At 37.8% G+C, this 16917-nt stretch overlaps 2 protein-coding genes across 8 annotated transcripts in view; one reads left to right on the top strand and one right to left on the bottom strand.

The window, feature by feature from the left end:
* Positions 1-4403, top strand: part of HLTF (helicase like transcription factor) — a 56479-nt gene extending 52076 nt beyond the window's left edge. For 4 of the 6 annotated variants that reach the window (XM_032173806.2, XM_032173804.2, XM_032173803.2 and 1 more), the window contains exon 25: positions 2164-4403. In XM_032173806.2, the coding sequence (XP_032029697.1) occupies positions 2164-2316 (153 nt within the window). In that variant the 3' untranslated portion in view covers positions 2317-4403. The remainder of the gene's footprint in view (positions 1-2163) is intronic. The other 2 variants (XM_032173805.2, XM_032173802.2) reach the window with 1 other exon arrangement.
* A 2768-nt stretch (positions 4404-7171) lies between these two features.
* GYG1 (glycogenin 1) overlaps positions 7172-16917 on the bottom strand; it is a 36257-nt gene continuing 26511 nt past the window's right edge. Inside the window, exons 6-8 of one of the 2 annotated variants that reach the window (XM_032173799.2) lie at positions 10782-11001; positions 8305-8355; positions 7172-8043 (exon numbers count right to left, since the gene is read on the bottom strand). In XM_032173799.2, coding sequence (XP_032029690.1) covers positions 7870-8043; positions 8305-8355; positions 10782-11001 — 445 coding nt within the window. In that variant the 3' untranslated portion in view covers positions 7172-7869. The remainder of the gene's footprint in view (positions 8044-8304; positions 8356-10781; positions 11002-16917) is intronic. The other variant, XM_032173800.2, reaches the window with a different exon arrangement.

Below are 16917 nucleotides of genomic sequence, written 5' to 3'. Positions count from 1 at the left end.
GTTTAGATGCATTAAGTACATTCATGTTGTTGTGCAACAGCCATCACAATCATCCATCTCCAGAACTTTTTCATCATCTTAAACTGAAACTGTGTATCCATTAAATAATAACTTCCCATTCGTCTCAACTACCATTCTACTTTCTTTCTCTGAATTTGACTACTCTACAAAACCATATAGATACATCATAATGTATTTAACCCATTAAGTTTTTTGCTAATAAAAACAGTGCCATAATGAGCATTATTATATATAAATCTTTGCACATAGATGCAAGTAATTCTTTGGGATAAGTTAAAAAAACTAGAATTCTGGATTTAGAATTTTTATTAACTATCGAGTTGGTTTCAAAATAGGATTTATGTTAAAATTGTTAATTTATGCTTCTGTGGCCAAAAATGTGCTGTTCTAATTTGCATTTACCTAAAACCTTGAGTATATTTCACATATCTTGTTTATTAACATTTTTTCTGTTAATTATTTATGTCTTCTGTCCAGTTCTCATAGTTATGGTACAAATAGTTTTATAGTATAAAGGACTCCCTGATACAGTCTGACTTTAAATCTTTTGTTTATGTATGTTGAAAATGGTTTATCCCATACTCTTCCTTGTCTTTAAACTGCATTTTTTTGGTCATGAAAAAGCTTTAAAATTTTTATGATTTAAAACGTCAGCCTTTTTTATACGTTCTAGGTTTTAAGGTCTTACCTAGGACAGAAGGCTTTATTTTCACATTTTTTCAACTATTCTGTATTTACTTCTGGTTCTTTTGGAAGATTTTATTTTTTGTTTTATGATTTGTGACATGAGTCTAAGCTTATTCTTTTATCAGATGAAGAACGATTTGTTCTGTCACATCATTTTTTTCTTTGAAAATTCCAACTTTTTCCCTACTAGTGTGAAATGTCACTTTCATCATAAACTAATTTATATATATTACTTGGGTCTTTTTCTAGACTGTTCTGTTCCATTGATCTCTTTTCCTTTTCTTAGGGCAGTGTTACTCTTATAACAACTGTGGTTTCCTAAAGTAAGTTTTGATACCTGATAGGGTAAAAGGTTCTGATTACCGTTTTTGAAAATTGTATTGGTGGTTATTATTATTACTCTTGAATTGAACTTTAGATTTTGGTTATAAAATCCCATTTAAGATATCTTGTTTGAGATTTATTGAATTTATTATTACTTTGAGAACTATCTTTCTTTATAAATAAGGAATGTTTCCATGTGGGAACATAGTATCTCTTCTCCATTTATGTAGATCTTATATGTATTTCAGTAAAATTTTATTATATAGCTTTAGTTATTGCAGTAATTGGGACTTCTTAAACAATGTTAAATAGTAGCAGATAGTGACTATTCTTGACTTGTTTCTGTTTTGTTGAGAATACTTTCATTGTTTCACATTAAATATGTAATGTTGAGACATTCATTCCTAGTTAGGGTATTTTAAAATCAAGTTTTTATCAGGAGTGAGATGATCACGTTTTATTTTTCTCTTTGTTAGTGTTGTGAATTATACTAAAGATTCATTCTTGAATTTCTGGGAATGGCCTTTTCTGAGACGGAGTCTCGCTCTGTCACCCAGGCTGGAGTGCAGTGGCGCAATCTCGGCTCACTGCAAGCTCCGCCTCCCGGGTTCACACCATTCTCCTGCCTCAGCCTCCTGAGTAGCTGGCTCTACAGGTGCCTGCCACCATGCCCAGCTAATTTTTTCTATTTTTTAGTTAGAGACGGGGTTTCACCATGTTAGCCAGGATGGTCTCTATCTCCTGACCTCGTGATCTGCCTGCCTGGGCCTCCCAAAGTGCTGGGATTACAGGCGTGAGCCACTGTGCCCGGCCGGAATGGCCTTTTTAATATAATGCTGAAGTCATTTTGCCAGAGTTGCCTATATAGTTTGCTTTTTTTTTCTTTATTGCTTTGCTTATCTTGTGATCTGTAACTTCTGTTCGTACAGCCATATTCTTTATATAAGAAAACCATATTGGGTAAGGAAAGCAAAGCTCAGTTCTACTAAATAGTTATTATAGTTTGGTGCAAAAGTAATTGCGGTTTTTGCCATTAGGCAAATCTTTCATTTAGTTTTTTTAATAAAGATTTTAAATACTATGCCTTAAAAACTACTTAATCAATTTAACTTTTTTTTTTTCTTTTTAAAGTTCATTGTAAAGGACTCTGTTGAAGAAAATATGCTGAAAATACAAAACAAAAAGAGAGAACTTGCAGCAGGAGCCTTTGGAACTAAAAAACCAAATGCTGACGAAATGAAACAAGCCAAAATTAATGAAATCAGAACATTAATTGATTTATAATTTGTGGGATTTTAGTAAGGTCAGTTTGATTGGATACTTAAGTTTTAGAAATGAGAAAAACAGAGTTTTAGAAATGAGATCTAGAGAACATGTCTTCTAGAAGCGGCATATTTATATTAGTGAAGAGGTATTACTGACACAATTTCTTCTATATATGAACCTATTTTTAATGACACTTCATATAGCAATAAGTTCCGTTATATACTGTGGCCTGAAATAATTTTTTGAGGAAAAAGGTTACTTTGTTATTCAGCTTTTCATAGTATCTATGCTGAGTATTTTCATGTATCTTCCAAGTACTCAGCTTTTTCGTATTTCAAATAAGGTCAGACCTTTTATACTTTTGACCAAATAGTTATTTTCTATGTTGGACACTTAGTTATTTACCAAAGCCTCCGATTTGTGATGCAGTGTTTGTAGTCCTTGTAAACAATATATATACACTATACAAGAATTAATTTTATTGGGCTTTCAAAAACCGTATTTGCATTCCAGAACCAAATCTTAAATGAGACCAAAGTCCAGGTTAGCACAGGTTATTTTTCCTACAGCTACATTGAGATATAGTTCACATAAGTGACTTGGAGTTTTATGTTCATGAAAAAATTAGGGATTATATTAAGAGTACTATTTTTTCCATTTTAGTTAAGTAGTACTACACTCATTGTTTAAATGTAACTTGCTGTGTCTAAGGTGTAAATATAGTCTGTGGGAGTGAGAGACAAACCAATTCTACCCAATTTGATTTGAATATTTTAAATTATGGAACTGCTAAATAGATATTTCTATAAATAGATAATTTTTATTTATGTAGCTTTTTTTGGAAGTAACTTTATAAATTTTTATAATTCAGAAGACTACTATATGTGAGAGGCGTGATATCTGGATGGAAGTTGGGCTGGATGATCTCCAAAGTCGTTTCAACTCTTAAAGACATCTTAATCCTGAATGTAAACAATTGTTACGTGTTTAGAATCAGAATTTGATTTTGAACTTGAGTAATTCATCCTTACAGCTATCTATAGAATTAGTCATCTTTTTTTTCTTTTTTTTTTTTTTTACTTTTTTGTTAATAAGCAAACTTATTTGCTGCCGAATTTGGTTTGACTCCTGAGCATATTTAAAACAAACAAGCTAGAAATTTAGCAGTCGGATTAGGTAGGTGGTTTTATTTCAAAGGGAAACTTTAATCCAAAGAAAGTATTAGTTACTCTAATAAGAGAAGCTTCATGTTTGATGATACAGATTTAAGAATACCTGAGACTTGACTTAGAGTGTTGGAAGTCATTTGATAGAAAGATGAGATCGGAGACAATGTTGTGTTATAAGGCACACATTGAAGGTATATGCCAAATCTCTCACCAGCTAAGTCCTTTTCTCCCTGTGCCCTGTTTTCTTGCTCAAAGGGAACAGTGAATTAGCCAGCTAGAATCTTCCTGGTCCCTTTTTGAGGCAGTAGCAGGTAAGGAAAGGGCTGATTTTCATCAAAACCAAGACCTTTCTGCAGGGATGATAGTGGAATAATAATTTGGGATTAGCCCACTAGCATTAGGAGCAGTAGGGAAGGTACCTGGCAGATCAAGCATTACACACAAAAAATCAAGTTGATCAGAGTATGGGTTCTCCATATAGCAATACTTCAGTGAGATTAAGTATAAACAGTTTTTGGCAAAAAACAACACAATCTACTCTTCCTGCTTACAAAGACAAAGCCTTACAAACTCACTATGAAGGTAAAGGGAGGACAGCTTGCTTCTTTGCCCAGACATTTACAAAGTTGTTTTTAAAACACATAAGTTTGGCAAGTTGTTTAAAAAATGTCTTTTTGCTTTGTACAGTTCTGTTAGATGTTGTTAAATTTTAAAAGTTTAATTTAAAAAATTTAATTTGTCCTTCCTAAGAAGGATAAATATATAAAAAAGCCACTGGAATGAAAACTTCTTATATGCTATGCTGTTGTTTTATTATTATATAGAAAAATAACTTTAGAAAAATATTGAAGACATTGTATTACCACTTGTGATTCAAACAATTTTGTGGTTAAAACTGGATTTTAAATTTAAAAATCAATAAAAATTTCAAACGTTTATTACCTTCCTTGGTGCCATAATTTTGACTTTATCTTCAAATAAAATCCTTCATTAATTGTGACATTTCTATGCAAGTGTTACATTTTTTTGAGTACATGAAGATTACTGTAACAGAATAATGTACTCATATCCTACCTTTATTTTGCTCAATTTTACTGGTTGAAATTCTTGCTCAGAAATCAAGAGTGCTTATTTAAGATGCCTTGATCTAAAAACATGGGTCCCAATTAATTTCCTCATCTGGAAGAAAAAAAGGAGTTGTGATACCTATATATACACAGATAGCACTCAATCATTGTACATTTTGTCCTTAAAATTACAGCTCTAGAACTGGAAATAGAAACTAACCCCTATAGGTAGTTTGTTACCAGTGAGTACTAATGAAATTATCTTCGGTAGTGTGTGCTTTGTTTTGGGGAATGGCAAAGACATTGCTGTATTTTTTTCTTGTTTTATTTATAGTACTTGTCAAGGTTTATGCATTAGCATTTGGATGAGATTCATTAAAAATATAAGGGCACATTTGATGTTTGGCTCTTCTTAACAAGAACTCAAATGTTTGTTTAACCTCAAGTTTTTCTTTTTTTTTTTTTTGGAGACGGAGTCTCGCTCTGTCGCCCAGGCTGGAGTGCAGTGGCGCAATCTCGGCTCACTGCAAGCTCCGCCTCCCGGGTTCACGCCATTCTCCTGCCTCAGCCTCTCCGAGCAGCTGGGACTACAGGCGCCCGCCACCACGCCCGGCTAATTTTTTGTATTTTTAGTAGAGACAGGGTTTCGTCGTGGTCTCGATCTCCTGACCTCGTGATCCGCCCGCCTCAGCCTCCCAAAGTGCTGGGATTACAAGCGTGAGCCACCACGCCCAGCCCTAACCTCAAGTTTTTAACACATTAAAATATCTGCAAAATGTGTTATACAGCAGGACAATATGGGTATAAGGAGAATTAAGGTAAACATTTACTTTATGCATAAACCATAGCTCCATCCACCATGGAGCTAATCTCCAAAGGCATGGATTTGACCTCTGTTGTGGGCAAGTTTGTCTTACAACCAAAGGTCATACCAACCACTGCAAGGGGATAAGTATATATGGATCACCTCTGCAAATATAAATCTTGTAATTTGAGTTACTCTTGCCTTTTTATACATTTTACTAAGTAACTTTTAGTATTCTGGACTCCCTAGAAAAGATTTTCCAATATATGTATAGCTTTACATGGAAAAGTTAATACTTCACCTTAAGACACAGATCATAGAAGGCAAAGAATGTTTATTCAGTGATTTTCTAGCCAAATAACTTGACAGCATTATATGCTATGTCTTATGGTAAGCTTGTCATTCTTTCTGATTCCAAAAGTTAATAGCCTTCACTAAATACTTATTTGAAATTTAAAAATTAGCTGGGCGCACAGTGGCTCACACCTGTAATCCCAGCACTTTGGGAGGCCAAGGCCGGTGGATCACAAGGTCAAGAGATTGAGACCATCCTGGCAACATGGTGAAACCCTGTCTCTACTAAAAATACAAAAATTAGTTGGGCGTGGTGGTGCGTGCCTGTAGTCCCAGCTACTCGGGAGGCTGAGGTGGTAGGATAATCTCTTGAATCCAGGAGGTGGAGGTTGCAGTGAGCCGAGACTGCCTCACTGCACTCCAGCCTGGTGACAAAGCAAGACTCCATCTCAAAAAAAAAAAAATTTAAAACTATGTCAGCTTTTCCACCTTAGAGCTTTGTTACGCTACTGTGTAAAAAATAGAGAATGAACGGTAGTAAATAGAAAAAATTATTTACGAGGCATATTGAATGGCCACAAAAATAAGACATTTTATATCTGAAGACTGTGTTTCTGTTAATCTTAACCAGGGACTCGGAAGCCAGAAAGACCTCTGACTAGCTAAAATTATTTTGAGAAGTCTTTGTACCACAGCATCTGACACATGGAGGCACTTAAATAAATCTTCGTTAAATGCTTCATTGTACTTGACGATCAATAGCGACTCATTCTTCACCAGTCCAAATAGCTAGTTTCAGAAGTCATTTATCATTTAATATTTTATAATTCTAGGTAAATCCTCAGGTTCTTATTGAGCTCCTATGGTAACAGCCTTCAAGATGGCCCCAACCATACTTGACTTAAGCTGTCTATATGCTTGTATATTAATTCACATCAATATGAATAAGGAGGGTGACCTTGAAGGCTAAGTCACAAAAGCTATGCAGCTTTTGCCCAGTCAAACCTCTAAAGTTTCTTCCTGTCACGGTTAACTGTCCTGTTTTCTTCCATAAAATCATTTCTGACCACTCATTTTAGTTTTAAAAGGTCACCTTGGATCCTACCCTTCTTTAGCTTGCCATCTCTTACAACCTAGAATGATCTATAAATTTAATAAATATGCTTTTCCATTCTATCAATCATTTTAAATCATAGATAAAACACTAGTAGGGACTGGACCCAGTATTGATTCTGACAGTTAGGAATGACTTTAAGGTTAAAATATTCTAAATAGCTAAATACCCACTTAATGGGGAGGTGCAGTGTGGATGACACTGTAAATCTGATCTCAGTTTGTTCTGATCTGTCAGATCCATCACCATCACAGAAAAACAATTAGATTGAAATCATAGATACCAGTTTTTAAAGCATATATCCCAATGTCAAGCTTTACACTTTTTTAAAACTATGACAAATTCCAAAAATTATGAAAAATTCCCTAATAGATTTGTTCAAGGGTGTATGGTGAGATTCCTTAATTTAATTAAACCACCAAGATACAGCAATAAGTCTTTTATTTTTTGTACAGGGTGCCACTGCAGGTAACCATCAGAGAACACACTGCTATTTTCAAATATACAGAACTGAACAAAAGCGTTTTAGCATGCTGCCTTACTGTACATAGAAAACTGGTGAGCATCTTCAGACACTAAGACCAGGAAGTAAAATGGGTTAATGCTATTGGTTGATACGTTTATGAATCACTCAGCAGTGTTAAGATAGCCTATCTTTACCTGAAAGCAGAATTACACTCAACTCACTCTGGCAGCACTGGGCAATTCTAAAATTCAGGTCTCGTGAAAGGTAGGCACAACCAACAAGCAAAGCAAGGAACAGATGCCATGTCTGCTTCTGAAAGGAGTGACTGATTTTGAACCAGGCTCTGCAGATTTTAAGAACTGATACAGCCATCTTAATATCTTGAGTTTCCCTTACTTTGTATGTTGGCAGTCGACAAAAGTGAGAATTTCTGAAACAAGCTAAATAGGATTAAAAAGCAGAACACTGTCCATATAACAGAATTGCTGCTTCACAACTTTTGCCCAGTTCTCACCTCTTATCCTAAAAAAGCCTCTGGTAAGTTTTAATGAAAACCTCTAGCAACTGTAACAGACTTTTCTCAACCCAGCTCTAGATACTAAGTATCAGAAACAAGGCTTGTGAAGTGGATGTGTTCACAGAAAAATGCAGTGTTTCTACTGGAGGTAAGTGTCAAGTTTCCTCTTGATGTTGTCAAAGGAATCTGCTCCCATATAATCAGCCTGGCCCTGTTCCCATCGTTCTTTCCGTTCTTCTGAGGATACAAACGGCTGTGCCATAGCTGGGATCTCCCCAAGGGACAGATGAGATATGGCTCCTGAGACATCTTCCTAGAAAGGAAAGCATAATCGACTCTATGAGAGCTGAAAATCAAACTGTTTTAAAGAATGCAATAAATTGAAGACAGAACAGCCAGGATGAATCATCATGCAAAGTAGCAAAAACTGAAAAGTATTACATGAAACAAACAAAAAAGACACAAAAATATAAAGATTATATATGATTTTTTCCTAACGAAATGAAGACTTCTTGACTCAGTGAAAACATTGGGAGAACAAAGTAATTAGGGTTAATGTTTAAGTTCTGCATACCTTTCTACAGAAGCCACAAGAGAAAGCCAGTGTATAGACCAAGTCTGAAAGCTGCAAACAGTTCATTAGAAAGTGTAAGATGGATGGGCAAGGGAACACAAGTCTCCAGATAAATTCTCAATCTGTGTGGGCTCTGAAAGGTTGAGAACTTAAACAAAATGATACCCAACAGGCTACATTTCAGAAAGAATCTAACTAGAGAGCCGCAACACATACTCAGTTATCACATTATAAGAAGGAAAGAAACTGTTTGAGACTAGGTACCAAACTTCTCTGCTTGTTCAAGCTTTCATTTGGATTACCAAGTAGCATCTATCTGTTCTTGTAGCCTCTGTTAAATCGCTTAGTTTTGAACAACTTTCAATTCCCATCTTCACCTTTCCTTTGTTCATAATTCTCAGCCCTCATATTGCAGAAGGAACAGGGTAAATGTGCAACAAACAGAGCAGACCTAGTCTACATTAAATTTGATTCTCATTACATATAGATGGGTGATCAACTTCACATGTACCAATGCTATCCTTCAAAAAGTACTAAGGTGCAAAGGTATTGGAAATCTTAGCAGAGAAAAAGGAAGGTAAATGAATACAGACAAGTATTGCTTTTAACAGAGAAAATGGTGGAAAAAGTGTTCTGACTACCTGTTTTCATTACCATATATACATAAGCATATAGGTATGTATTTAAATACAGTGGAACTTGAAGATGTTTGGGTAAAGGACTGCATTATAGCTGAGGCAACATAAGGAAGTCCTTCCATTGGATTAGTCCTGCCTTTGCCTTGCACTTGGCAATAGTAATGATACGGAGGCATTTCCAGAGTCCCCTCTGTTCACAATACGGGGGCTGTCAATTTATACCCTAAAAGAGAGGCCCCTGAGGTCAAGCCAGGTATACTGGAGATAACTTAAAATAGTTTAGCATTTAAAGTGTAACTCTCCCTTCACCTGCCATAAATGGTACTATCTTAATTCTGGGCTGTAGATGGCTACTTTTAAGCATAGTCCATCTCAAATTTTCTTAAGGATAAGTCTCTTCAGACCTGGGTTTGAGGCCCATTCTGCTACTTGACTAGTCTGTTACATAACTAAGACAAGTTATGTAACTTCTTTAAGCCTCAGCTAATTTACCTATAAAAGGAGATATTAATAATAATATACTTAACAATACTTACTAATAGTACTTAATATAGTGGTTTTAAGGGTTAAATAAGAATAGCTAACTTTCATTAAGCATTTACTATGTGCCAGGTGGTTTCAAGTACTGTATGACAGGGGTTCCCAACCCCCAGGCCATGGACCAGCAGTGGTCCATGGCTTGTTAGGAACCAGGTCACACAGCACAAGGTGAGTAGCGGGCGAGCAAGAATTACCGCCTGAGCTCTGCCTCTTGTCAGATCAGGGGTGGTTAGATTCTCATAGAAGCGTGAACTCTATTGTGAACTGTGCATGCAAAGGATCTAGGTTGTGTGCTCCTTATGAAAATCTAATGCCTGATGATCTGAGGTGGAATAGTTTTATCCCAAAACCATCCCCCATACTGGTCCATGGAAAAATTGTCTTCCACAAAACCAGTGTCTAGTGCCAAAAAGGTTGGGGACCACTGCTGTACAAATATTATGTCATGATCCATATAAAGAACTCAGAGTAAGAATGCAAGTGTTAGTTCTTTCTCCCTTTTTCCTTTCTATTTCTTAGTAAATGCCAGTAAGTGAAATGGCTGAAATCTATACCACAGAAAACAGAATAATCTCTTATAATATTATAATCTCATAGCCAGGTGATTAGCTGATTATCTGATTATAATTCACCCATTCTGTTCTCTTATTTATATCTGAATATGTAACAGTTTCATTCCTCATCCTCTTCCAATTCTTTCATAAGAACAAACCTCAGAGAAGACCTTTAAAGTCAGAAAAGATGCTAAAGAGGGTTATAAATGTTAACATATCATCTCCCTCTTACAAAGATACTTCTTTTTCAAGATCCTATAGTAATCATAGGAGTACAAACATAGGAAATAAAAACAATCCTATAAAAGTATTTACTGTATGTTCATATTGTGATTTTCACTGAAAACACATTCTTCTAAGCAGATGGCAAATATAAAGTAGATACATCTAAATGTTTGCATTTCCTAAAACATTCAATGGGGTGTTGTTTTTATAGACCACTACTTTAGGAATAATCTCAAAATCTTTTCAGAGGAGAATGGGCTAAGAATTCTAGAGTTAAAATATACGGGTATATACAGAAAATTCTAAACTATGTTCTCGGATCTAAAGAAATCTGCCACACAGTTTATTTCTGCTACTTCTTGCTGGTAATGTTTCTCCCCTCTAAGATGGTTATTGTTTTCTTTCCACAAAATTGTATCTCTTTGTTTAAAATGCTGCTAAATATTCTACATCTCTATTGATACAACAAGTTTTTTAAAAAGCAGCATTAAATGATCTGAAGAAAAGAAACAGAACCTACCACATTTACATATGAGCAGGTGTCTTTGACAAGGCCAAACTGTTGAAGCAGAGGTAAAACGTTGGTGGTAAAGATGTTCCACCACAGGATGAGAAACTCTGGATGAGTCATGTTGGGATCATGGGCCTCACTTTTGACACTTTTTGTTTTGGGATCATAAGTATAATTCCATGGTTTCACTCGTCCCAGGAAATGCACAACTTTGGCACCTGCACCAAACCTGCCAAGTGAACGCAAGTTGAAACAGTTAGTGGATTCTGAGTACTGACAAAAAGATAAGCAGCACTTTTCTATAGCTTTCTTTTTTTTTTTTTTTTAAGAGACAGTGTCTCACTCTGTCACCCAGGCTGGAGTGCAGTAGCATGACAGTTCACTACAGCCTCTAACTTCCCACCCTTAGCCTCCTGAGTAGCACAGACCACCATGCCTAGCTAATGTTTAATATTTTTTTGTAGAGCCAGGGTCTTGCTATGTTGTCCAGCCTGGTCTTGAACTCCTGGCCTGAAGTGATTTCTCCTGCCTTGGCCTCCCTATTCTGTGGCTTTAACAGTGTACTTTCCATCCTGCAGTAAGGGTTCAAAATCAAACTGAGTTCACTGTGACATTGTGAGACAGATACTTTTAAAAGTACTTATTCATTTGTGTGTTACTTACATACAAAAAATGTAAATGTAGCATGGTTCAGTGCAACACTGAAGCACCAATCCATTGTGGACAGAACAGGCACACCACTTGGAAAGTATTTGTATTACCTAGTAAAGTTAAAAATGCTCATGCTGTACAATCCAGCAGCTCAGCTCCTAAGCATATACCCTAAAGAAACACTTGTGTATGTGCAACAAGAGATATAATCAAAATGTTCACAGCAGCACCAGCACTGTTTGAAATAGTCAAAAACTGGAAACAACCCAAATGTCTGTATTAGATTTCTGCTCAGCAAGTATACATTACTCCCAGCCTCCTCGGGGCGGGGGGGGCACACTTTCCCACCTGATGTTGGACATGTCTTATGGCTTGACTTGACTAAGGCAATATGAGCAGAAGTGACAGTGTGCCTTACAGAAGCATTGCTTATTTCTGTTCACCCTCTGAGAAGTTACAACTTCTGCCAGCAGAATATGCCCTGGGTGCTTGCTGTTTCCAGAAAAAAGAAACACAGAACAGATCTGGACCAAACCTGTAGCCTAGCTCTAAACCCTGCTGAAATCATCAGAGCTGTCCTAGCCAACCCACCAACATATATGTAAGAAATATTTGCTTATTGGTGAATATGACTGAGATTTTATAGTTATATAGCCATCTTTTTTAAAGGAAAAGTTCTGCTATATTCACAGCATGGAATACAATCTAAAATGAATGAACTATAGCTATACACATCATGCAGCAAAAAGATGAATTTTTAAAACATTTATGTTGAAAAAAACAACGGGTCAAACAATTACATATATATGATTCCACTTACATAAAGGCAAAACAGGCCGGGTACGGTGGCTCACGCCTGTCATCCCAGCACTTTGGGAGGCCAAGGCAGGCAAATCACAAGGTCAGGAGATGGAGACCATCCTGGCCAACATGGTGAAACCCTGTCTCTACTAATAATACAAAAACTAGCTGGGTATGGTGGCGCGTGCCTGTAATCACAGCTACTCTCAGGAGGCTGAGGCAGGAGAATCCCTTGAACCAGGGAGTCAGAGGTTGCAGTGAGCCGAGATTGCGCCACTGCACTCCAGCCTGGTGACAGAGTGAGACTCCATCTCAAAAAACAAACAAACAAAAAAAAACAACAAAACAAAAGACAAAACAAGAAAAAAGGTACTGTTTAAAGATCAGAAAACAATAATCAATATAAATTTCATGATGCTGGTTACCTCTGGGGGAAAGGCAAAGCTATGATTGGGAAGGGACAAAAAGAGGTTCTAAGGCACTGGTTGTGTTCTACGTCTTAACTTGGGTGGGATTTTTAAACAATGCACATTTTAAAATATGTATTCTTTTGTACATATGCTCCATTTCACAATAAAGAATATCGTTAAAAGAGTAGGAGTAAAGTGTAGTCCTGTTCTAGCTGGCAGGAAGTCTATGTATGTAAAAACAAAAAACAAACATGCATGTAACAAGTGTCAAAGCAAAAATAGGAACAGTGGGTGCTCAGGAATTCACAGCAGGAAGGGCACTACCCAGCTTCAATGGGAGCAGAGGTGCTAAGATAGTGGGATGTGACTTCAAGCTTATACAGCAGGTGTGATCTGGGTAGCTGATGATAATGTAGGGAATTCCAGACAGGCAATGGCAGGTATCAGGTGAGCACCTGTGTGCTAGACCAGGAATCCTCTGTTAGAGCCAGAGAGGAAGCTTTGAGTGGGGAAAGAAAAGTAAAATGGGACAGAACCTCAGGTACTGGGCTCAAGTGTTAGATTTCAGTAGATTTATATTACAGGCAACCAAGATATTTGAGCATGATATACTGTTCAAAATAATACAAACTCGTGTAACCTTTCCTATCCCCTAAAGTTTATTTAAAAAAAAAAAAAAGTTAGGAACTGGTTAAAAAGCTATCATCAGAGTTTACTATATTTGGAAACCAAATTCTTTAAGGACATGATGGGGAATAATAATATTTCTACAAGGTAAATTTTACTAATGTGTTAATTGAGGCTGTGAGAGACTGAAGTGAGATGCCCAAGGTCACACAACTATTAAGTGGCAGAGATGGGGTTTGACATGGTTTTACCTCTAAGGCATGAGCACTTACCATCCTACCATGCTGCTGCTGCTCCAAAAAGCATGCAAGAAAAATACAGCCTATTTGTAAAGCTCCTTCCTCTTCAGGTTAATTGATCATTCCATGGTTTGTTTCTTCTGATAAATGAAGAGGATATTTGATACCCCCAAGCTTACTTTATTTTATACACATAGTATATGTAACACACACAACACTCTTGCTCTATTTAATCCTTAAAAGGATAAAAATCATAATGCCCAAATTTGTGCACAGATAAAGCTATCGATTAAATAAGCAACTGTTATGCATATGGCACTATGCTCAGTGTGTGGCCCCAAAAGGCTTTTGTTCAAACAGGAAGATGGGTCATCTGCATAAAAATACGCAAGGTGACAAGCTGGGGCTATCAGGGCAGTACTGACATTAAGGGCTACTGAAATTCCAAAGTAATCAATGCAGGTGGGATTTTCAGAGGTGGTTTTGTGCAGGAAGTGGGGGCAGGGACAATGCATGGGAGAGAGTCAGATGACTGCCTTCAACAAATGTTCTAATGAGGATGGGGGAACCCATCACAGAGATCTGACACCTGTGTTGCAGAGTGGAGGGAAAGCGCTGCCGCATCCTAGCAATACAAACCCATAAGCCTAAAACCAAAAGAGAGCACCTAAGAATGAGATATTCCTTCCACCTCCTCGGACATCCACCCCTCCTGACTCAACTTCCCTGCCTGGAGCCACAGCACCTACTTAGATCGTCTTGTATTAACTGTTTGATCCTCTTAACTGACTGCTAAGCTTCTGCCCATGATTTGCCTAGACTTAATATGTCATACATAGTCATAACATGATAGTAATACTAATTAAAATAAGTTAAAACATGAATATAGTGTAAACTATTCTTTTCTAACCTGATCTCTTGACAGTTCACTAATGACTAAGCATTAGTAATAATAAGAGCTCATAATAAGAGTATAAAGTATTCATATGTCGCAGGCATTGGTTAGTGTTTGCTTGGTTTACTCAGTTAATCTCCAAAATGACAATGTGAGGAAACCAAGGCATGAAGAAGTTAACTAACTTGTCCAGGATCCCATGGCTGATGAGTGACCAGGCTGGGATTCCATGCAGGCAGTCTGGCTGCAGAGCCAAGGCTCTTAGCCATGACTAGGCTGCTATTGTAAGACATTCCCAGAATTATAAGGGTATTGTCTGAGAGTGACGTTTGTTAATTTATGGATTAACTCCTGCCTATGGACAATTAATTTGAAAGTGAAAAAGGTATGCCTAAGAATCCTGGCAATCCCCCAAGTATAGTTAAGGTCCCAGCAACAGAAAGTAACCAATAGGAAAGCATGTTATGAAGTAAGCAACTTAGCATTTAAGAAGACTGAAGAAAGACTTTTCAGAAGGATGCAGTTTGCAACAGAGGTTAAGGAAAAAACGGAAGAACAACAAGAAACGGGTGGTGCTTAAGATCAGCAGGTGACCCACAAGTAGACTGTGCTGGACATTGTCTAAGGACCTCCCCAGCTCCTGTCTCTGGATTTGGGTGTCAGAGCTCATGCAGAGGAAGGGCACAATGGTCCAATCCACCTGCACACAGACTGCCCTCTGCTGTAGGCAAGAACATACACTTGAGCCTCTGGCTCTGTCTGTATCCCAGCATGGCTCTGGACCTCCACACGACTGGTTCAAGAGGCCTCTGCAGCCCTCCTGGATACCAGCTCCATGCCGGTTAAATACCTCTCCATATGGCCTATGGCCTTCCTCTTGAATGTCAACAAGAACACCATTTGGAAACAATCCACACCCTGCATTTCACTGTGACTCAGGCACTGATCTCTACCTTCATGAATCCCTGTCTCTGAGTATCTCTTTAATTCTAAATCTGTTACTCCCTGTGGTCAGGGGAAGGATCCTCCTTCCTCAAATTACCTTCTTTACCTATTCTACCCTAACAAAGTGAAAAGCTGTATCCGCTGGATAGTCCTTTCATAGACAGGGCAGTTTTCGTTTTAAGAAATCTCTTGGTAAGACTGTTTAAAGTAGAAACTGGGATATTAAGGGGTCCTAAATGCGGGTGAGACTGCTTTTTCTGCCGTAAGCAAGAGATCCCTTGGGTGCCAGCAAGATGGGGGTGAGTGGGGAGAGACAGGAGAGGTGAGCAGGACTGTGGAGGGCAGTACTGCACAGTGATGTAGCCTCCCAACAGCTACCCACATTGCAATGAAATAAATCACAAGGTGTTAGGATGTAAGTAGGTTTCTTTACAAATTAGTTGGGGCCAGTTTACTGAGTGGCAAACTTGAAACAGACTCAGAAGTGTGAAGGCACAGAGAAGCATGAGCGAGGAGGTAAGAAAGATTCTGGGGCATACAGAAATCACGCAAAGGATTCAGATATCATAGGTATGCTCAGCCCTGTTTCTGTCCAGTAAGGAATGGAAATGCTTTTAGATGCATTAGCTATTGATATTCTCTTTTTTTTAGACAGTGTCTCACTCTCTCACTCAGGCTGGAGTCTAGTGGTGCAATCTCAGCTCACTACACTTCAAAACCTCTGAAGTGCAAGCAATTCTCCCACCTCAGCCTCCCAAGTAGCTGGGACTATAGGCACAGGTCACTATGCCTGGCTAGTTTTTGTATTTTTATTTTATTTTTATTTTTTGTAGAGACGAGGTTTCACCATGTTGCCCAGGCTGTCCTTGAACTCCTGAGCTCAAGCGATCCACCTGCCTCTGCCTCCCAAAGTGCTGCGATTACAGGTGTGGGCCTGACATTACGTGCCTGGCCTGACACTACTTCAATCAAACTGTTACACACCTAGTATCTATGGAAATGGATAGCGGTAGTGAGTGGTCGGAGGTTTTAGAGGACCAGCTTTTTATGAGAAGAGCAGGCCTGGATGAGTCACTGAACATGGAAGGTTTGGACCAGCCCAAGAGCCCTTTGAGGGTGGGAAGAGGGCAGAAAAGTGAGAAATAAGGCAGCTGTTAAGTGGGGGGAAAATGGGGCTTGGATAGGAGGGTGAGAGAGAAGTGAAGCCAGATTTTGCAACTTTGTGTAAGGCAGTCATATCACAAGTATGTTCCTAGAACTCATCTAGGGCAGCACTTGGCTTGATATGAGGGATCTCTGCCTGGACCCAACGATGGTCACCTTATATGAAAGGTTTAGGAGTCCTTTTAACTCCCATTATGCTCTAACTGTACAGCTAAACAGTTATTTACACGGCAAAGGAACCTGAAGGGCTTGCTCTATAAGCTTTCATAAGACACATCATACACAAAAAGAACGAGCAACAGGTCTTGAACACTAGTCTGTTTTCATATCTAGAGTTTCAATCTAGATATTAATTTCAAGTAATTATTTTTATGTCTCAATTATGTTCTCTGAGAAATGTCTTTTTTTTTTTT

This window comes from Hylobates moloch, unplaced genomic scaffold, assembly GCF_009828535.3.
Source record: "Hylobates moloch isolate HMO894 unplaced genomic scaffold, HMol_V3 SCAFFOLD_13, whole genome shotgun sequence".
NCBI classification, from domain to species: Eukaryota; Metazoa; Chordata; class Mammalia; order Primates; family Hylobatidae; genus Hylobates; species Hylobates moloch.
Note: the sequence above shows the minus strand (reverse complement) of the source record. Positions and strands in the feature narration are given on the sequence as shown.